Source organism: Pleurodeles waltl, chromosome 4_1 (genome assembly GCF_031143425.1).
Source record: "Pleurodeles waltl isolate 20211129_DDA chromosome 4_1, aPleWal1.hap1.20221129, whole genome shotgun sequence".
NCBI lineage: Eukaryota > Metazoa > Chordata > Amphibia > Caudata > Salamandridae > Pleurodeles > Pleurodeles waltl.
This window is the reverse complement of record NC_090442.1, coordinates 169,595,927-169,618,406: the sequence shown is the minus strand read 5'-3', so window position 1 is coordinate 169,618,406 and position 22,480 is coordinate 169,595,927. Positions and strand designations below refer to the sequence as shown.

Sequence of the window (22,480 nt, the reverse complement as noted above, 5' to 3'; positions counted from 1 at the left end):
ACACTCTGACCAAAAAAACTGGTATCCTGGTGCTGCAGCAGACTGCTTCACAAGAGAAGGGCACGAAAGAAAACACTAAAAATAATAATAAATATTAGCTAATAGACAGTAGATCAAAACCAATGCGGGGAACACACTAGGGAAAAAACATATTTTCAAGCCCTTCCTAAAGCTCAGCAGCTCAGGAAGACCCCGTAAGGTTAATGGAATCGCATTCCACATTTTTGCTGCTATAAGAGAAAAAGAGCGACTGTCAAGGGGAACTCTGCAAAATCTAGGTACCTGTAAAAGGTTGGCAGATGCTGAATGAAGTGCTTTACTTGGAACATATCTGTTTAATTTGTGCTGAAGCAAGCCCATCCCTGTACTGCTCTGAGCTGGGAGCCAGTGCTGTTCTCTAAGGGCAGTTGAGGTGGATGATCTACGGGACCTGTTCAGAGCCAACTTTGCCACCGCTGATTGGACTCTTTGGAGTCACTTAATCAAAAAAATCTGGGGCAATTAGTGATTTCCCAGAAGAAGGTATAAATGAAAACAATTTACTTAAGCCCTTCAGAAGGGCAAAACAAGCCCCAGCTACTCTGTTTACATGATTTTCAAGACTTAGCTGAGCATCACAAATTACTCCAAGATTGTGGACCGCATCTGACGCACACAGTTCCACTTCAACAGTGACACGCCAGAGGTTAGTTGGTAAAGAGTGATAAATGTTGGGCGGGGAACAGCAGTGAAATTCTGTTTTGTCCCGTTTAGTTTTAAAGAATTCATTTGCATCCATTTCATTATGTCAGCCATACCACACTGAAACAAGGAGTTGAATCAGTTGCGTATTGTCTGCATAGTTAATCACAGATATACTATGGTTTTTTATTGACAAAATCAGTGGATCCAGATATACATTAAATAGAATTGGGCTGAGAGCTGATCCCTGTGGTACCTCATGTTTGACATATCTAAACTCGGAGCAGAAAGGGGGAAGGGACACTGCTTGGCAGCAATCCTGTAAGTAGGATTGTAGCCAATTTAGTGCAGTGCTACCAATACCCATTGAAGACTGCCTAGACAAAAGAATGGTGTGGTTAACCGTATCAAAAGCTGCCAAAAGATCAAGAAGAACCAGGAGCACAGTCTGATCACCATCAGCTCTCCGTAGAAACTCATCCACAGCACATTCTAAGGCCGTTTGAGTGCCATGGCCAGGCCTAAAGCCACATTTTTTTTCCTCTAGTAGGGCATGCTCTACAGGATATTGGGCCAGAATATTCCTGATATGTTGGTCCAAAATATTTATTGGATAGGGAAGGAGCGAGATGGGTCTAAAATGACTCAGCTCCTTGGGATGAGCTGAAGGATTTTTCAAGAGTGGTCTAACCATGGTATTTTTCCAAACTGAAGGGTCTGTCCCTGAGGTAAGAGATTGATTACGCAGGGTCATTAGAGGTGGCAAGAGCTTCTCAGCCACTTAATCCAGTACCCAGCTGGAAGTGGATCTAGTGAAGAACCAGACGTAATGGAACTAGCAGTTTTAAGGAAAGTCTCCTCTGTGATTACTTAAAAATTATCAATCTTACACTTAGAAGTCGCATCCAGATCTAATGAATACTGTGATCTAGCCAAGTCACAGTCAGAGGACTCCATCACAGGGGCATCTTCCACACTCGATGATTGAGGCTCTTTGTCTGGCGATTTTACAACTGCTTCTAAGATTCTCACAATCTTGTTTTAAAAAAAGATTATCACATAATTTCTGCGACGGGGCTATATCATGCTTCAAACATTGAGTGTTTGACAACTCACCAACAATTTAAAACACCTTTCTGGCCCTGTTTGATGCACCTAAAATATAGCTCGCGAAAAACTCCAATTTAGATTTCCTGATCTCCTTTTATAGGTATTTACAGCAGTTTTCTCTGCTCGCTTGTCCTGACTAGCATAACTGTCTGCAAGTAAGTCTAGCCAGTCTCAACGTTTCATTACACCACGGAATGGAAGGGTGTGGCCTTGATTTCTGACCAAAAAGGGGAATAATAGCATCCAACTTTGCCATAATTGCCTCATTATACCAAGTCCAAGTCCAGTTCGTCTCAACAGAGTTCTTCAGGTCAAAGAGATGTACATGATAAAAAAAAAAAGGATCTTGCGTAATCTTACCAAGCTTACATTCATGTCAATTACCTGTGGCAGCAACCACATACTCAAAGGAGGGAACACTAGTGAATATTTCCGTGATCCAGGGATGATAAAATCAGTTATTTGCTTTGTAGATTTGATTAGGGAAGTACTTTATTTATGATTTTCTTGCTAAAATAGACAATTTGAAAATGTTAGTTTATTTAAGCATTGACTGTTTTCAAAAGACACAAGTAAATACTTTTTTGATTCTACTGTTCATGTTTTTTTATTGCATTTTTTATGTATTTCGTCAGCTGCCTCAAAGTTCTTTCTCACTGGTAGAAGTTACTGCCATTTCATAAAAGGTTACTATTCACTCTTGGCCTGGAAACTGTATGACTCTACCTTGCAACAGACACTCATTTTTTTATTTGACAGGTATTTGAGTTTGAGCTGGCAGCTGAAGACATGAAAACTATCGATGGACTTAACAAAAACCTTCACTATGGACTATTTGAAATGTAAGATGATTCTGTGCTTTCATTTACTATACTTTGTCCAGTATGTTTATGCATCCATGCTAAACACTCAAGGCCAAGTGCTAACACAACTGTAGAACCACACTGCCTTCAGCAACAATCAATTGCTTCTTTATACAACCTACAAACACAAAATACTGTGAAAAAACAACCGTATCCTCTTGCATGCCTACATAATTCATAAAACAAACTACCATTGACTGCTCAGAAGATCTTCCTCTAAATTGCTCGAGATTCCCTCAGGTAGGAACCAAGCTACAAAACTTTGGGAGGAAAGGTTACTTATAGGTGGTTGTTCCTGTGCCTTATGTTGTAACTATTAGATGTGTATACAGATCAAACCCAGAATCCTTAATTTGACTTGCGGAAATGTTGTGTAGGGCACATACATCACCAAAGATTAAAAACAACTAAACTGAACCTGATCCTTCAGTGACTCACTCAAAAAGACATTAAGAAGTGAATGTCTACTTAAAGAGAGATGATCTTGGAAAGACTCCTGTGCTGAAAGTGTCTAGGGCACATTTGAGTATAGGGCAACAATTTTAGAAAGCAACTGGGCTTCAACAGAAAAAAAAACTCCCTCTAAACAGCTGACCAGAACTCCAGAGCACTATAAAGTATAAAGGGTCTTCTCGTAATTCTGATGTCAAGTTAGCACAAGCTTCTTGGGGTCAGAACCACGGTCATGATGGGATCATTAGAGTTGATTTGCTGGAATGTCCTCATGATGTATCTAAAGAGGTGGAGTAACACTTAAGTTCCTGTTGCTGGCATATAGCAGTGGGAAGGCGTAAGTTCAGTGCAGATTTTGCTTACCACTACTTGGCTTGGTTTGGCATCTATGCCTCTGCAGAGGGTCTTGACTATGGCAGCTGACAGGTTGTCTGTCACTTGGGTTCATTACAATGAGGCCGGATGGAAAGAGCATCCTCTTGATGCTGGTCTTTCTGCAATGATACTAGACCTGGCAGGAATATGGATCAATCAATGTCCTGCTTCAACATGTTCTCATTTGGTAGCCTATATTAATTTCTTTATACAATTAACATTTTAGTTTTTTCCATAAGATGTATAGACGTAAAAGGCCTGCAAGTGGTGGGGGTAATCAAACATCACAGGGAGAATTCGGCCTGCAGTGCATTTAATTACTACAACCATATTTTAAAATATGGCTTCTTCACATGCCAGAAGCCAATTTATATCTATACGTCTCGGAAAAATTATTTTCACATTCCGTATAACTAATACTAAGTGGGTTATTTTATTTAGGGGTAGCTGTAGTCTTTATGTGAGATAGAGCATGATTTAGATATTGGCAGAGGGGATTACTCCGTCACAAATGTGATGGATATCCTGTGCGCGTATTACAATCCCATTATATCCTATAGAGTTTGTAATACAGCTGATGGGATATCCGTCACGTTTGTGATGGAGTATTCCATCTGCCAAGATCTAAATTAGGCCCAAAGTCTGGCAGGTTATTGTACACAGATACAGAGTTCACACAGCTTGGCTGAGATCTAGAGCTTGGTACTAGAGACTCTTCTTTGCTAAATTAAGTCAAGCATCATCTTTCTCATACATGGCAGTGACACATTCTTTTGGCTCCCGTCTTCATTCATTCAAAAGTGATCTAGAATGTTAGGTCTCTGCTTCTTATGTTCTACATTTATCTGTTACCAACACTCACCCTTAACCCGGATGTGAACTTTAAGATTTTATATTATCTAATTTACAGAATGAAGGATCACCCAGAATACCCATTCCATGATGAATACTGAAGCCAGTTCTTGATACCTGTTGAAGTCATGAAGATAAACATTGATCTGCATATAAATATCGAATCCTTTAACTGCCAACTTTGTAGGTGACCTGAACATGTCATCTAGCACCATGACAAATGCCGACCTCAGGATTGCTTTTGCATTTTGTGTTACTTATGTTCATTAATGTGTGTAGAATTAAGGTGTCATATTCACAGCAAGACCCTGTCAAAATCAATAAAATCTGTTTTGTGGTTGTTTTAATCTGAGCTAACCTTTTGTTATAAAACCTAAATGACATTCCCTTTACTACTATTTTCTAAACACAAATTATTTGACCGCGTAATGTGGCCACCGACGCAATAATTTGTTGCAAATGTAGGTCGTAAAACTGCAGCTTCAAACATAACTCTATACAGCCTTTGGTGAAGGATATTGGTGTATGTTTGCCTTTTTGATATCTAGAAGGAAGAAGTAGATTGGTAGGTATGGGATCAATGCTGTGAATTTTATCATAGATTGATGGACGAGAAGATTGATATAACCTAAAACCACTTGATGTTACAGAGCACCTGAAACCTAGGGTTGCACAGAAAAGGAATTATTTTTAGGGAAAAGCATGTCTAGGATGTCTCCAAGGATGTACTACTAGAATATAGCACTACAAAAATATCAATACGTTTGCATAGGATTTATATACCCATCTCTGCATATCTGTACCTTGTGAATATATAATTCTCCAGGATATGGGGATGTGAAGTTAAGAATAGTAAATATATGGTTATCTATTCACACTAAACTTCACAAGATTTTGGCTACAATATTTTTGTAGGAACGTATTTCAGTTCTCAGAATTTTGACAACCAGGAAACGGGCTGGTTTACAAAAACACCAATATACTAAGGGTGGAACTTTATGCTTTTGGGAATCCACAAAACCTTTTATGCATAATGTAATACTTTTTGCGTAGTTGCTTGCATTTGTACAGTTGGCAGTTGAACATTGCATAATGTCAGACCCCAATGCCTTTCTACAATGACATCTTCCTTTTTTTATTCACAGAGAAAATACCTTTTGCTAAGTATAAACCCATTCTTCTGCACCCTTTAAAGTTTGGGGAATGTTCCATTCCAATTCACACCTTGGAAAGAGATTTACTCCTGCACTTGACAGAAACAAATCTCGGACCAAGGGTGTGCCTATAGGACAGGTCGCTTCTTAAATCTACTTGTCCTGTATAAAAACTCTACTTGTCCCTTTGGTGCAATGTAGTGCGGCGCCAAATTATGGCAGCAATCTCATTATGTAAGAGCTCTGATAATAGCAGCTCTGATAATGCCAGGGCTACTACTGTAGTAGGGCTTCAAAACTTGCAATTTCAATCCTTACTATAGAAATGTTCTTATTTTGTCCCCTTTCCACGGATCTAAAAGCTCCAGTTGGAGGAAACCGTAAGCAATAGTTCCAGGGTTGGAATGGCTATGAGTCTGCAAACCTACTAACTTGCCTGTTTTAAGGATTTTCACCAGCTCTTCTCTAATCTTTTCCGATACTGAGAAAGGTTGGAAATTTACTTCCGACAATAGCAGAAGTAGAAGTTTTTCCAGGGTTGGGAAAAAAGTGGTTGGAGGGAAAATTAACTTGTAAACACTCAATAGATTTTCACATGAGCAAATCTACACATGCATATTTGCTTGCGCTAAAATACAGTTCACAAATATTTTCTAGGAGTACGATTTCCTGGTCTACTTCTGTAAGTTCTTGTGAATTCAGGAAAGCCACAAATTCAAAGCCATATACCATGGGTGCACTTTTGTGACTTTTTCTTAAAGCATTGGGTCCCTAATTAGGTCTGGCGTTAACAAAGACGTTTTGTTTTTATTAAACTTCTAATACTCTATCTATTGGCTGGCTTTACTGTGAGTGATTGCATTCTGCCCTTCCACAAGGAGCATATTGGCACACAAAGTAGTTTTGTTCAGTGCCAGGAACTACTGTGACAATCAGTGGTGTAACAAAACTAGAGTGCCCCCCTGCAAAGAAAATAGAGGGCCCCCCTCCCTCTATACTCAGTTAGGGCAGGTGCTGTGCTCAGGTGACCCCCTGGAGGAGGGCTGCAGGACCTTTGTTACGCCACTGGTGGCAATGTGTGCTTTTTGAGGCCAAAAACGTTTTTTTCTTTTTGTCAGTGTTGGTTACAATGGTGAGGGCCAGGCAACTCCCACAACAATAAAGTGTTACAAAAGCCATGTCAAAACAAGACATGCATTGATGAAACCAAAAGACTCCCAAAAAATGTTAAATCGGTTGGCTTTGCCTATGTTTGTTTATTTTCATGGTTCCCGTAATCTTGTTGAAAACGGTTACACTGATTTTCCATTAGGTATATTTTTTGGAAATATTAGCATGCATCAACACATTTTACTAAATGACGCTTCAAAGAAATAGCATCTAAAATGTCATAGTAGCAAACTGGATTTTTCCTACTTACATTTCTTTCTGAACATTGTATTTTGAAAGTAAAGAATCATCACTCTTACTTACAAGTTTCTGCAAACATTTGCAGCTAATCAGAGAGCATTCTGGGCGCGTTATACTTAGCCTCATATTGTTTAACTTTTCAAATGTGTGGGTACACTTTTTTTCTTTTTTTTTTACTGGAAACATTGTCAGTAGTGCAGTGTGACCTTAAACGTATATTTACAGCACTCACCCTAATAATGAAGGCTTTTCATTAATTAACTACAAATACAAGTTTGAACAGGATTAACATATAGACACACATATTACCTCAACCACAGACAGTTCCTTTCTTTATAAACTGGCAGCCAAAGGATTTGTGCTGCAGGGTGTTGGGCCTACTTGTCCCAAGGACACAATAAACATGAAAACATGATGCCCTTGACCCCAAACATTATGTCCTGGGTGTTGGGCAATAGGAATTCTACATCCCTGTCAGACCATACTCATAGTGAGAAATAGTCATTGATGAGTCTATGAATGGCCACATAGAGACATGTTTGTGGTTGTTCAATGCAAATCATGCCTCAAAACGCCCAGTCCCACCACTTATGTGGGAATTATTCCTGCCTAATAGTATTCTGCTATGGTGCAATATTAAACTAAAAGAGAATGATTTATGGCTTTGAGGTCACCCTTTGGTATAATTGTCATCAATGAATACAGCTTGTAGAGTTATGTTAAATCAGTATTTATTAACTTAATACATTAAATCTCTGAAGACATCTCAGCCATCCGCTCGACACTGGCACCAATCAAATCCTCTTTGAATACTAGCATTCTTAGTGGAACTCAGCCGAGCCTGAGTTCCACCACAGAATTTCAGCATTCTCCAATATGTTTCTACTTTCAGCCTCAACATATATATAACGCATCTCCCTCTCATAAACACAAATGACATCAATTCTAATACCTTACCATATATCTCATAAACATGCCTATATAATTGAATAAACTGGAACTAATGAATTCCTTTACACAGGACTTCTGAAAAAAATCACTCTAACGTATAGAATTCTATCAACTTGTCCTTCTTTGCCACACCTATAACATTTTTTATTAGTTTTAATTTGCACACCCGAATTATGCACAGGTTGCTTTGTTAAAACTCTTTTCCTCCCTAATCACATTACATCCTTACTATTATCTTTTTTTATTACTTCCATACACTTCATGGAGTGTTCTATTTACTTAGCAACTGTTATGACTTCCTCTAGACTAGGATCATCAGGTAACCACAGTCCATCACGTACCTTCTCAATACTACACCCCAACATAAATTGATCTCAAATTCTCTCATCAAGCAAAGTTCCAAATTTACAAGAAGATGCTAAAGGTCTGAGATTAGTTATATAATTTTCAATAGATTCACACTCATTTTGTAATCTTTTACCAAAATAGTACCTTTCAAGAATGGTACTGACCTTTGCTAAATAATGTAAGTCAAGCTTTCTAATGCAAGTTTCATATTCAGGAAGGTGATCAAATACTTCCTGATCTTCGGACCCAAGACAGTGAAGTAACAGTGCCGTTCTTCCCTCAGCACTGAGTGATGTGCCACACACTCTGGAATACCTTTCAAAAACAGTTTTTCCATTTTCCCCACTTAATGGGTGGATCACCCAGAGTTGTTAAGAAAAATGGGGGAGTTGTAACATTCTGCATATTTGCCTATGAGTTTATCAACTCAATTACAATTGTGTGATTAATCCTAATGGGAAATTAACTGTCCAACTTTTGTTATAGACGTGTTTAGCGCTGCTAATAATGAGGAAGTGTATTTTAAAAGCGTGCCTATCACTGTGTACAGATATAAGATAGTCAAAATATGTTACGGCGTGCCCAGCGCCGGCGACAAAAAAGAGAAATGTTTAGTGTTATTTATAAAACATGCCTATCGCTGACAGTCAAGATAGGCAATATACGTTTAAAGCATGCCAATGCGCACTCTGACGAAAACATCAGGGTCAAAAATATACATTCCCGGCTGTGTGTTGTAGGCAAAGTCATCTCCAAGCTTCTCAATTCAGGCAAAATAAGTTTACGGGATGCCCATCACCGATGAAAACATCAAAGTGAGAAATGTTTGTTCCCGGCCGTCTTTTGCTAGGCAATGGCATCTCCCAGCTGCTCATTACGTCATGTCTGCATAACACAACGTAGCAACAGCTTGTCATTGCTAACCAATTGAATTGACATCTAGGAGGTGAGAAATTCAGTACAAATAGTGTTTTCCAGGGTACGAAAACACTGGCTCCTCACTCAGCATCCCGCAGATCAGCTTCCATGCAAATCATACCAGAGTATTCACATACCCCTTGTCCGGTAGACGTCCTGAATTTATAGAACACATTCCCGATGTTGTGATGTCCATTTTCCAGGACTCCATCTTCACGCTCCTCACCAGTGTTATACTTGTCTTCAATGAATACAGCTTATAGAGGTATATTAAATCCATATTTATTAACTTAATAATTTAAATGTCCGAAGACATCTCAGCCATCCCCTTTGAATACTAACATTCTTAGTGGAACTCAGCCGAGCCTGAGTTCCACCACAGAATTTCAGCATTCCCCAATATGTTTCTTCTTTTAGCGTCAACATATACCTAACAGAAATCATTTCATTTGATGCATCAGAATGATCAATATCACATAAGATGAGATCACTCAACATATAAGAAAGGATTAACGGTGATCATTCATTGACTGCCATTGATATGTAGTGTAGGAGGCTGGCCTGGCTTATAGTGGGTACCTTGCGGTACTTACACCCTGTGCTAGGTCCAGTTATCCCTTATTAGTAGAATAGAGGTGTTTCTAGCAGCTTAGGCTGATAGAAGGTAGCTATGGCAAAGCAGCTTAGGCTGAACTAGGAGACATGCAAAGCTCCTACTATACCACTTACATCACTTAGTACTATATCATAAGAAAACACAATACTCAGAGTTACTAAAAATAAAGGTACTTTATTTTTATGACAATATGCCAAAAGTATCTCAGTGAGTACCCTCAGTTAGAAAGTAAGTAATATACACAAGTTATATGCACACAAACCCAGAACAGGTAAGTAATAGTAAGAAAAGTAATGCAAACAGTGTAGAATTACAATAGGATGCAATGGGTGAACATAGGTCCAGGGGCAACACAAACCATATACTCCAAAAGTGGAATGCGAATCACGAATGGACCCCAGACCTATGGGAGCTTGTAGAGGTAGCTGGGACTATAAGAAAACAGTCAGGGTGTCCAAGATACCCCACCCCAAGACCCTGAAAAGTAGGAGTAAATTTCCCCTACTACCCCAAAAGGACACAATAGTCGTGATAGGGGGATTCTGCAAGAACCACAAACACCAGCAAAGCGCTGAAGATAGATTCCTGGACCTGAGGATCTGCAAGGCAAGGGGACTAAGTCCAAGAGTCACAATAGTGTCCGGGGGAAGGGCAGGAGCCCAGGAAACCCCGTATGAAGGTGCAAGAAGGCTGCCTCTGGGTGGAAGAAGCCGAAGATTCTGCAGCAACGAAAAGAGCTAGGAACTTCGTCTTTGTATGGAAGATGTCCCACGACGTGCTGGATGTTACAGAAGTATTTCCACGCAGAAATACCGCAAAAAAGCCTTGCTAGGTGCAAGGGTTGGGGTAGAGGTTTTTGGGTGCTGCTGGGGACCAGGAAGGACCAGGATGTCACCCCTTGGAGGAGGAGACAGAGGGGGCGCTCAGCAACTCAGAGAGCCCCACAGAAGCAGGCAGCACCCGCAGAAGTACCGGATCAGGCACTTACAATATTTGTGAACCGGAGATGACTCAGACTCACAAAGGAGGGTCCCACTCAGAGGGTTGAGCACTGCAGGATTAAGTGCTGGCGACCCAAGCTAGGCTGTGCACAAAGGAATCCTTGGAGAAGTGCACAGAAGTCAGAGCAGCTGCAAATCACGCAGTACACAGGTTTGCAGTCTTGCATGGGGAGGCAAGGACTTACCTCCACCAAACCTGGACTGAAAGATCACTGGACTGTGGGGGTCACTTGGATATAGCTCCTGTGTTCCAGGGACCACGCTTGTCAGGATGAGAGGGGACCCAGAGGTTCGGTGTTGCAGTCTTTTGGTGCCTGCGTTAGCAGGGGGAAGATTCCGTCGGCCCACAGGAGATTTCTTCTTGGCTTCCAGTGCAGGGTGAAGGCAGACAGCCCCCAAAGCATGTACCACCAGGAAACAGTCGAAAAAGCCGGCAGGATTGGGCGATACAATGTTGCTGGTAGTCATCTTACTACTTTGTTGCAGTTTTGCAGGCGTCCTGGAGCAGTCAGCGGGAGGGACGTGCAGAGGAACTCTGGTGAGCTCTTGCCTTCATTATCTGAAGAATACCCCAGAGGAGAGACCCTAAATAGCCGGAAAAGGAGGTTTGGCTACCAAGAAAGGAGGATTGGCTACCAAGAGAGGTAAGAGCCTATCAGAGGGGGTCTCTGACATCACCTGCTGGCACTGGCCACTCACAGCAGTCCAGTGTGCACCCACACCTCTGTTTCCAAGATGGCAGAGGTCTGGGACACACTGGAGGAGCTCTGGGCACCGCCCCTGGGAGGTACTGGTCAGGGGAGTGGCCACTCCCCTTTCCTTTGTCCAGGTTCGCGCCAGAGCAGGGCTGGGGGATCCAAGAACCGGTGTAGACTGGCTTATGCAGAGATGGGCACCATCTGTGCCCATCAAAGCATTTCCAGAGGCTGGGGGAGGCTACTCCTCCCCAGCCCTTCACACCTATTTCCAAAGGGAGAGGGTTTAACACCCTCTCTCAGAGGATATCCTTTGTTCCGCCTTCCTGGCCCGGGGCTGCCCAGACCCCAGGAGGGCAGAATCCTGTCTGAGGGTTTGGCAGCAGCAGCAGCAGCAGCTGCAGTGGAAACCCCAAAAAGGCAGTTTGGCAGCACCCGGATTCTGTGCTAGAGACCCAGGGGATCATGGAATTGTCCCCCAAATACCAGAATGGTATTGGGGTGACAATTCCATGATCTTAGACATGTTACATGGCCATGTTCGGAGTTACCATTGTGACGCTATACATAGGTAGTGACCTATGTATAGTGCACATGTGTAATGGTGTTCTAGCACTCACAAAGTTTGGGAAATTGCCATGAACAATGTGGGGGCACCTTGGCTAGTGCCAGGGTGCCCACACACTAAGTAACTTGGCACCCAACCTTCACCAAGTGAGGGTTAGACATATAGGTGACTTATAAGTTACTTATGTGCAGTGACAAATGGATGTGAAATAACGTGGACGTTATTTTACTCAGGCTGCAGTGGCAGTCTTGTGTAAGAATTGTCTGAGCTCCCTTTCGGTGGCAACGGAAATGCTGCAGCCCATAGGGGTCTCTTGGAACCCCAATACCCTGGGTACCTAGGTACCATATACAAGGGAATTATAAGGGTGTTCCAGTATGCCAATGAAAATTGTTAAAATTAGTCACTAGCCTGCAGTGACAATTTTAAAGCAAAGAGACAGCATAAACACTGAGGTTCTGGTTAGCAGAGCCTCAGTGATACAGTTAGGCACCACACAGGTAACACATATAGGCCACAAACTTATGAGCACTGGGGTCTTGGCTAGCAGGATCCAAGTGACACATATCAAACACACTGACAACATAGGGTTTTCACGATGAGCACTGGGCCCTGGCTAGCAGGATCCCAGTGAGACAGTAAAAACACCCTGACATATAATCACAAACAGGCCAAAAGTGGGGGTAACAAGACTAGAAAGAGGCTACCTCCCTATATGTAGTTTCTCAAACACACAATCACAGACAGTGGTATTAAACAAACCCCACCAGTACTGCACAGACACTGAGGGAAGATTGTGCAAAAAATGGGTTATTTAGCACACAGGAGTACTACGGACTAGTTGTAATAATTGGAGATGAGTGGAGGTGCTGCAAGTGGGGAGCAAGTTGTGGCATGATTTTCATGATCAAACAATCGGGGATCAGCATGTTGTTATAGAAACTGCTAAGGGACGAGGGTAGAACCCCAAGGAATAAGCAGGCATTGAGCTGTCATCATTAAGCATTGGATCAGAGACAATTCCTGCCATCAAGTACCAACACAGCTGTCTACAGGAACATGGTTTTGTCACTAGGTATTGCTTCCAGATTCTCCCATGTATCATCCCAGTCACTAGCGATCTGCAGTTTATGAATTCCTCAAACTTTTTTTCTATACATTGATTTACTCTAAGCCTAGGCCTATTTTTTCAGTGTGTGGCTCCATGTCGTGTCCAGGGAATGCCTCTTTCCATTTTAAAAGAATTGATCTTTTATCCACTAACGGCCCCAACCCTAGAAGCGAGGTTGCCGCTTTATGCTGTTTAAATGTGTTAGATAGAATTAACGGGCCTGGCAACCCTATGCGTCTTGTCAAGGTTCTATTACTGCTCACCATAATACCACTAAGGATAGGTTGTTCCAGAACACATGGTGGGTATCAGCACGGAGGTGGGGTGTCACTCATCATGGTCACGCCCCAGGGATGATTTGTGTAACTTGACTGGAGTGAGATAAGCTTTGTATAAAACGTGGAGTACTCAGCCAATTTTGGCTACCCATGTTTCCTGCAAATTATAATTAGCTGAATTCACTGGCTTGCAGGGTTTTGTACAGCCAACTGAAATGTTGTTTTCCTTGTCCATTTGTGTATACTGTGTGTAGAAGGGAATGCGTTGCTGGCTTCACATTAGCTATTACCCATTTGGAGAGAGGTATACAAGGATTTAACCAGCTTTTATGCAGGCAGAATTGTTTGCTGGAGGCAGGAAAGGATAACAACTAATTATCTTGAAATACGTTTTAGGATTTTGATGCCAGCCTCATAAAAACCTTCATGCTTGGGAGGTGTTGTATTTGGGCTTGATCTGAGTTCTCTATTCACACAACGTGATGTCATACATGGATTCCATTGGAATGTGGTGGGGGAGCTGGTTGGGAGGTGCATAATGTTGGAGTGGGGAGTCATAGACAGTTGCAGAGCTGGCTCGCAGCTTCCTCCTGGATTTACCATTATACTTAATAGAAATAAAAAGCCAGATTTACAAAGCCCTTTGTCCTCCTTGGGCCACACTATCGTAGTTTTTTTAATGCTAGTGTGGCGTTAAGGAGGCCATTTCCCCGTGCCATATTTACAAAGTGGCGGAATGCTAGCATTGCGCCACTTTGTAAACCCATGTGCCACATTATACCTGTGCCAAGTATAATGTATGCAAGGGGGGTGTTCCCACGCAGGGAGGCCGCAAAAAATGGTGCAGTTAAATCTTCAAGATTTCACTGCAACATTTTTTCTGTCATTTTTTAACGCCTGCTTGGGGCAGGTGTTAAAGTGATGAGCCCATAGTAATCTATGGGCCTCCATAGTGCTTTGCTGCACTAGCGCCATCATTTATGGTGCTAATCCAGCCAGCAAAGCGCCATAACAGCATCATAAGTTAAGACACTATTGTGGAAAGGAGCGCCAAGGTGCACCTTATTGTAAATACAGTGCAACCATGTGTCATGTGGCGGGGCAGCGCAGGAAAAGCGGCGCATCAGGACCGATGTGCCACTTTCTTGTAGATCTGGCACAAAGGCCCTCATTACAACCCTGCCGGTCAGTGTTAAAGTGGCGGTAACACCACCAACAGGCCGGGGGTAAAAAAAATGGAATCACAACCACGGCGGAAACCGCCAACACATACAGCCACTTTAACACTCCGACCGCCATGGCGGTAGCAACAAACACCGCAGCGGTAACCGCCAACAGACAGCCGAAAGTCAATGTACCGCCCACCACATCACAACCCGCCCATCCGCCAGATTTTCCGGGGCGGTACCAACACCATCAAAAGCATGGCGGAAACAGTACTTTGAAGGGAAACCACTCACCTCTCGACACTCAAGGAAGAACTAAGACGCCATGCAGCCCGAACTCCATGTGTTACCGATGTTGGTGTTTCTTGTCATCTACCAGGAGAACGAACGTCAGCGGCGACGACCACGGTGAGTACTGCACCTAGCAGACAGGGGAGAGGGGAGGAAGAAGAGAGTGACATACACACGCATCTCCCCCATCCCCACCCTCACCCCCAACAGCATACACACAAAGACATGCAACAACATTAAATATACACCCAGTAACCCTCTTAAAGAACGCAAGGACAAAAGGAATTGAGTCAAATGAGTGTCACATTAGAAATAGTCAGATATACGTTACAAATTCAAAAACAGTATTTACAATATATACAATATGTACATAAGGCGGTACATTGTCCACTCGCAACGTCCGTGGGCCACAGGGCCATATCACATAGGCCAAACCCTCACTTGACTCCAGCCTCAATACGGAGAGAACGCTGCAGGGGCATCAGGTCGAAAACACACAGGCACCTCAGGGGGATGGGGAAGGGGGGGGCACCTCATCCGGAAGATGGGACAACGCCACTGTTCCTGCAGGGAACTCCATGCCCACAGCGATGTCCTGGGAAGTGCAAGGCCACAGTCTCTCAAGTCTCTCAAGTGGGTGGTTTGCCCACTGCCTGGTCCTGAGGAGTTCAAAGCCACAGTCTCTCAAGTCTCTCAAGTGGGTGGTTTGCCCACTGCCTGGTCCTGAGGAGTTCAAAGCCACAGTCTCTCAAGTCTCTCAAGTGGGTGGTTTGCCCACTGCCTGGTCCTGGGGAGTTCAAAGCCACAGTCCCTCAAGTCTCTCAAGTGGGTGGTTTGCCCACTGCCTGGTCCTGGGGAGTGCAAAGCCACAGTCTCTCAAGTCTCTCAAGTGGGTGATTTTCCCACTGCCTGGTCCTGGGGAGTTCAAAGCCACAGTCTCTCAAGTCTCTCAAGTGGGTGGATTGCCCACTGCCTGGTCCTGGGGAGTTCAAAGCCACAGTTCCAAGTCTCTCAAGTGGGTGGTTTGCCCACTGCCTGGTCCCAGTCCCTCAAGCCTCTCAAGTGTGTGGTTTGCCCACTGCCTGGTCCTGGGGAGTGCAAAGCCAGTCTCTCAAGTGGATGCCTTTCTCCAATGGTTCTGGAGGGGGCTTTGTGCCCAGTCTGCTTCATCCTGCCAAGGATAGGGTGAGTGGATGCCTTTCTCCACTGGTTCTGAAGGGGGCTTTGTGCCCAGTCTTCTTCATCCTGCCAAGGATAGGGTGAGTGGATGCCTTTCTCCACTGGTTCTGGAGGGGCCTTTCTGCCATGTCTGCTTCATCCTGCCAAGGATAGGGTGAGTGGATGCCTTTCTCCACTGGTTCTGGAGGGGGTTCTGTGCCCAGTCTGCCTCATCCTGCCAAGGATAGGGTGAGTGGATGTCTTTCTCCACTGGTTCTGGAGGGGACTCTGTGCCCAGTCTGCTTCATCCTGCCAAGGATAGAGTGAGTGGATGCCTTTCTCCACTGGTTCTGGAGGTGGCTCTGTGCCCAGTGATGCAGCACTTGGGGTGTGGCAGTTCACGGTCCCTCACCTGAGTGTCTGAGCCACGAAATTTGCAGTGACCAGGATGCATGATAGTCCATGGATGAAGGGCGAGAGACCATTCGGCGGCGGCTATGGCTGCACACTGGTGGTAGTGCCGGTGGGGGTGCTGCATGTGGTAGAGGGAGGCTCCAGCCCCTCTCCTGCAGCCTTGGACAGCTGCCCACTGGGGCTGCTGCTGCGGCTGCTGGCAGTGGTGCTACTGTCAGCGGTGCAGGTGGCGGTGTTTGCGGCGGGGCTTGCGGCAGTGCTTGCGGCAAAGCAGGTGGTGGTGGTGGCCGCGGTGCAGGTGCCGGTGATGCCAGTGGTGGGGGGAGGCTTCAGCCCTTCTCCTGCAGCCTCGGACAGCTGTCCACTGGGGCTGCTGCTGTTGACAGTAGTGGTGCTTGTGGCGGTGCAGGTGGCGGTGCTTGCAGGGGTGCTCGCAGCGGGGCTGCTAGTGGTGCTGGCGATTCTGCTGGTAGCCACAAGGCCTTCACCTGCAGCTTTGGATGGCTGAAGTGCCTTGCCTGGTGTTTTGTGTCCCTTCCTCACCTTGGCAGATGGTGGTGTCACCTTGGGTCTGGCAGCTGGAGTCTTTGAGGTGGCCTTGCTGGGTGGTTGTGGCTCCTTCCCCTTGCTGGATGCTGTCCCCTTCTTCACCTTGCCAGGTGACGAATGGATTTAACCTTGACAGGGGTTGGTGGCACACTGGTTGGGCTAATGGGTGCCCCCTTTGATCCTCTGACAGCTGCAGGAACCACAGTGGACGAGGACTTGGTGGTGAGGTGCTGGGCTGGGTTTTGGCCACCCTGGCCTGAGGGGAAGGATGGGGGAGGAGGGGTAGGGAAGAGGTCAATGTTTGCCAGGAAATTCTTCTTAGGGACACTGGGGCAGGATGAGGGAGAAGGTTTGGGAGTGGAGGAAGAGGGAGTGGTTGTGGGAGGTGTCTGTCTGCTGAGTTTGGGTGCAGGTGCATGAGCTGGATGCTGTTGGGAGGTGGATGGCTGTTGGGTGGGTGGGTGCTTACGTTTGTGTACTTTGGGAGGAGGGGTCACAGACACACTGGAAGAGGACACAGGGGGCGTGTGCATGGATGTGGGGGTGGTGACTGTCAGTGAGGGGTGTGTAATGATGGACGTGCTGGTGATAGAGGTAGTGGATGAGGATGTAGTGCATGCAGGTGTGAGTGGAGATGCTAGTGGGAGGGAGGTGGACGACAAGGAGGAGGGGACACAGTGGAGGCAGTGGATGTTGGTGTGTCTGCATGGGAATGGTGCTTGTGTGAGTGCCTGTGTGATAAAGTGTGGTGCTTGTGTTTGCCTGAGCCACTTTTGTGTGTTGATTTGGGTGAATGCTGGTCTGAAGGTGTGCTTGGGATAGGTTGGGGTTGAGGGGATTGGGACTGGGTAGAGGAAGTTGGAGGGGGGAGGCTAGAGACAGGTACAATGGCTGCCATCAGTGCGGAAAAAGGAGCCTGAAATGCTCTCTGTTGCGCCAGAGTGAATGCCCTCCAGGTATGCATTTGTTGATCTCAGAGGTCAATAGCCTCCTCACTGAGGGCAGCAGGGCTGACTGGGGCAGGGTCTGAGGTGCCTGGGGCAAATGAGATGCCCACCCTCCTGGGTGAGTGGGCATGGGAAACACGCTGAGGGGCTGCTGGGAGGGCAGTGCTGGTGGGGGGGAGCTGTACCTGTTGTTAGGGTGGGAGAAGATGTGTCCGCCACCGCCAGGGAGTTTCCATCGGAGGAGGAGTCGCTGTCTGTGGTGTCCCCTCCTGTCCCCGTCGTGGTGCTCCCCTCGCCCTCCGTCCCACTGGTGCCCTCACCGTCGGTGGATTCGGCCTCCAGGGCCATGTGGGATGCAGTTCCCTCTGTTGCCGGTGCCACTGCTCCTCTGCCAGATTATGCAAATGCACACAAGGACAGGGTGACAAAACAAAAAGGTGGGGGGAGACAGAGGATACACTTGGTCAGTGCCAGAAACAACACTACCGTTGGCGTACACAACTCATAGGGAACAGCCCTATACACCAGGCCGTGCACTAACAGTTACAGTGCCAGTCACCAGCCCATGGGGTACAATGCCTAACGCCATCAGCTGCCCACCTGAAACAAACAGGGCCCTGACTAGTAGTAGATGCCCACTAACGCTATTGGGTTTGGAGTGCTTCAGAGCCTGCCCAACAAGGGACCTACCCTGCCATGTTCGCCCTGGCCTAGGGGCACCCACAGACCACATCCCCACCCAGGTAAAAGCTTAACGCGCACTAAGTAATGAATCAGAATTTCTACTCACCCCCTTGTGGCTGCTGTGTTGCCCTCAAGCGCCCATCTAACTCTGGATAGGCCACCGCTAGGATGTGGATCATTAGGACGGTCAGGGTATGACAGACACCCCTTCCTCGGTGGGAGGCCATCCCCAACTGGACATCCGCCGTCTTCCTTACCCAGTGGCGCAGGTCCTCCCACCGTTTGCGGCTGTGGGTGCTCCGCCTGTCAAAGACCCCCAGGGTCCGCACCTCCTTGGCGATGGCACGCCAAATACCTTTTTCTGATGGGCCCTGACGTGCAGGAAAATGACAGCAGAAATGGGAATTAGTTAACCGTCCGGAATGTCACACTCATGGCCCACCATATCCCTCCCATCCCCTGACGCACATACATTGACAACCGTGCATGCAGCACTCTGGCCAGGGCGCATCAGCCCCCCCCTACATGCGGCTTACATACACAGCACTCCATACATTCATGGCCCACACATTATGCTCGCAGTGTACTCACCTGTTTGTCTGGAGGACCGTAGAGTAACGTGTACTGGGGTAGGACCCCATTCAGCAGTCTCTCCAACTCCTCCGTAGTGAAGGCAGGGGCCCTTTCCCAAGACACATGAGCCATTGTCGCTTCAAGACACAGGTCTCAGCAGCACTTGCAGTGTAGGTCCTCTCCTGTTGAAGGTCAGGTAGCAAGTGAGTGAAGAGATAGAAAATGGCGGTCACGTCCGCAGTGGTGCGTACCATCAGCGCCAGCGTACATCGCCATTGGCTCCTGGAACCCATAGGGCCCAATGATAACCAATGCGAAGTTGCGCGGGGGTCATCGACCGCCTACCGCAATGGCGCACAATGCCAGCAGAATGACCTCATTTCCACCTGTCCCTCCTCATAGGTCAGGCAGCCGCCATTTCAAGGGGGCACAGGCCATGGCACCTAACTGTGTCACAGCAGACATTGGCACAGCAACTGACTCTCGGATTCACATACTGGTTCTGTAAATGTAGAAAAGCATCATTATTGCACTAGATGTGTGATTATGACCCTCTCCTTACCGTTTTTCTCCCTAGGCTTCAACCGCTGAGGATGAATATGAGATGGAGACATCCTCCTGTGTACATAACCCTGGTGGACCTGGCGACAATGGAGGACAGACACATAATAATAACAACACAACAAAGAGTACACTGTTCCAAAGGAAAACAAAGGGAACCTACAAGTTTAGGAGCAAGAGCTCTCACACACCCGTTCATACTTCATAATCGGGGATGCTCCTCGTCAGACCTGTGCTGCGATGTCTGACGGGCTCCCCATGAGGGGGCTCTTTGCCAGAGATCTTTTACAGTGGCTGCCGGAGTAGAATGTCTAAGGTGGTGCCTAAGGGCAGACACTAATCAAGAAGGAGAGAAAATATTAAAATTGGTTCTAAACCTCAACAAACAAATCATTTAATTTTTTTAAAAAACAGAGGATTTAGACTAAGATTAAAAACAACTTGAAAGTGATAATGTGAGAAGTAATGCTCAACCACTTTCTAATAATGAATGAGGGCAAGGAAATTATGACATCGCCTCTAAACACAGGTCAACATGTTTCGCGTCCGGCTGTCCAAACGGATCCAATAACGCTTCATCAGGACCAACAAAAACAAAAAGAAAACTTCTCCAGAAGGACCAAAAATATAGACACTGTTAGGACTCTATAAGGACAAAAAATTTCAACTACAGTCCCTTACATGTAAGTATATTGTCCGTCCGGTCAACTAAACAAAGAGGTCGCCCTGTACAGAAAAGGTTGATTAATTCAGAGCAAAAAAAGTGCATCTCGTGTATTCAAACGCAACCCATGCCGAATCAGTGCACAAACAGGGTGGAGCCCATAATGCAATATAGTGAAAACCAATGAGTTTACCATCCCCAACTAAAGGATTACACTCCTTGGGAAGGTACAAGCCTAGGACTGTTGCAGCTAATATCAGAAACAAGGATCAAAAATTGAAATAAGACAGTAGTTGAGACCTGAATATTGTGAGACAAAATGTCAAGTCATGGTACACTCACACTCAAGAAAAAGGGGGAGGCAGAGAGACACACATAGTCAACATTTTAAACATGGTCTTAATCAAGTACACGTTGCTGTTCCCAAGACAAATAACCATTGTAAACATCAGGGACATATAGTCAAAAGTATTGCAAAACTATGGTTAAAAAATGGCGATGTAAAACGATCTTTACAAACCCTGTCGAAAACAAACACAATTTCACAGTATTTTAACGTGAAGGTAGGAAACGGAGCATTTAGCTCAAATACGACAACACCGAAGCCAAGGCATTAGCACACGGAGATCTGTGCTAGCCACTGCGCTTCTTGTAGTTTTAAAATGTACAGCCAACATCAATATCTCAAAACCACAAGAGTGAGGAAATACTCACAATGTGTGCAGCGGTCCGCTTGTCTGGAACCTACCCCGGCTTCTCCCCGAATTGAGGCCCGCCAGGTGTAGCAGTTCCTATTTAAAAATCGTAGAAAGTGAAAGACACCGCACTTCCGGGCCGCGCGAGTGAGGACACAGAAATAGAAGACGGCTCAAGCAGAGCCAGTGTCCTGGAAGTTTCATGAGAAGTGAAGTAGGACTTAAGACAAGGTTTAACAGGCACGTTGTCATTTTGAGTGTATTTCGCTAATGTCAGTAACTCAAGGGTTCCAAATAGGACTAAGAAATATTGTCTAATTCAAGAGTATTCATTTGAAAACGTATATTATATAAAAAAAGGGACTTAGTGACACAGAAAAAATTATATTCACATAAAAAAGGATTTTTGGTTCACCCAACTAAGGGGCACTCAATTAATGATCATTCTAAAGTCGAGGGAAAATTGTTTTATCACCGTTTTAATGGAGCCCAAAGGATGGATACCATCTAAAGATATGCAGTAAGGCTATATCAAAAAGAATCCCCAACGGGTCAAAACCACCTGCGACTCCATTTACCTCAGTACCTAGAAAAGTCGTGCACTGGGTAGAATAAAGAGTCACAGAAAATGTACAAAAGACCAATGGAATTTTCGTACTAGTTCCAGTATGTAGTCACCAACCAGGAAAAACTCTGAGAAACCTGGCAAAAAAGAGAGGACCCATAGTGGCTACTGGGACGAGGTGACCCAAGGTATATCATCATTTAGTCCACTTATATTAGTCCGGAGTTTGAAAACCCAACGTTGTTCTAATCTGAAGAGGGAACGTGTGCTTTCGGTTCCAAACTTAGGGGCATCCAAAACGACCCATCTTAGGTCATCAGGGGTGTGCTGTGCTTCTAGGAAATGGGCACACAATTTTGTTGTCACATGTCCACACCTAATGTTACTCCTATGTTTGTTAATTCTTGTCTTAACTGGTCTGGTAGTCATGCCGATATATACCGTAAGTTACATGGGCAGGTAATCATATAGATGCAGTTTCTGGTGTTACAACTGGTGTGTTTTGTCAGGTGCATTGTCCTATCGGAGCCAAGTCAAGAGCCTTAGTATTACTGGTTAGTGGACATACACTACATTGCCCACACGGATAATGCCCCATCACAGGAGGAAGATTCCAAAGGGTCATTTGAGTAGTGTCCCTATAGTTACTTCGGGTGGTGAGTGTGCACCACCATATCCTTGATATTGTGGGTCCTTTTAAATGAAAACAAAGGTTTAGGGATCATCTCACCGCCACTGTTTAGGATCGACCACCTTTTATTGATTTCTTTCTTAATGTCATTAGATGAAGGAATGAAAGTTGAAACACAGGTCATCTGCATGTTGCGTT

The 22,480-nt window shown here is 45.2% G+C and overlaps 1 protein-coding gene and 1 long non-coding RNA gene across 3 annotated transcripts in view; one reads left to right on the top strand and one right to left on the bottom strand.

Annotated features, from left to right (window-relative positions):
- LOC138287512 (rho crystallin-like) overlaps positions 1 to 4,642 on the top strand; it is a 118,281-nt gene extending 113,639 nt beyond the window's left edge. For both annotated transcript variants that reach the window (XM_069227980.1, XM_069227979.1), the window contains 2 exons: positions 2,551 to 2,633; positions 4,393 to 4,642. In XM_069227980.1, coding sequence (XP_069084081.1) covers positions 2,551 to 2,633; positions 4,393 to 4,435 — 126 coding nt within the window. In that variant the 3' untranslated portion in view covers positions 4,436 to 4,642. The remainder of the gene's footprint in view (positions 1 to 2,550; positions 2,634 to 4,392) is intronic.
- LOC138287513 (uncharacterized) overlaps positions 1 to 21,213 on the bottom strand; it is a 68,231-nt gene extending 47,018 nt beyond the window's left edge. The window contains exon 1 of the long non-coding RNA XR_011202226.1: positions 21,106 to 21,213. This is a non-coding gene — a long non-coding RNA (uncharacterized lncRNA). The remainder of the gene's footprint in view (positions 1 to 21,105) is intronic.
- Between the last annotated feature and the right edge of the window lie 1,267 nt (positions 21,214 to 22,480).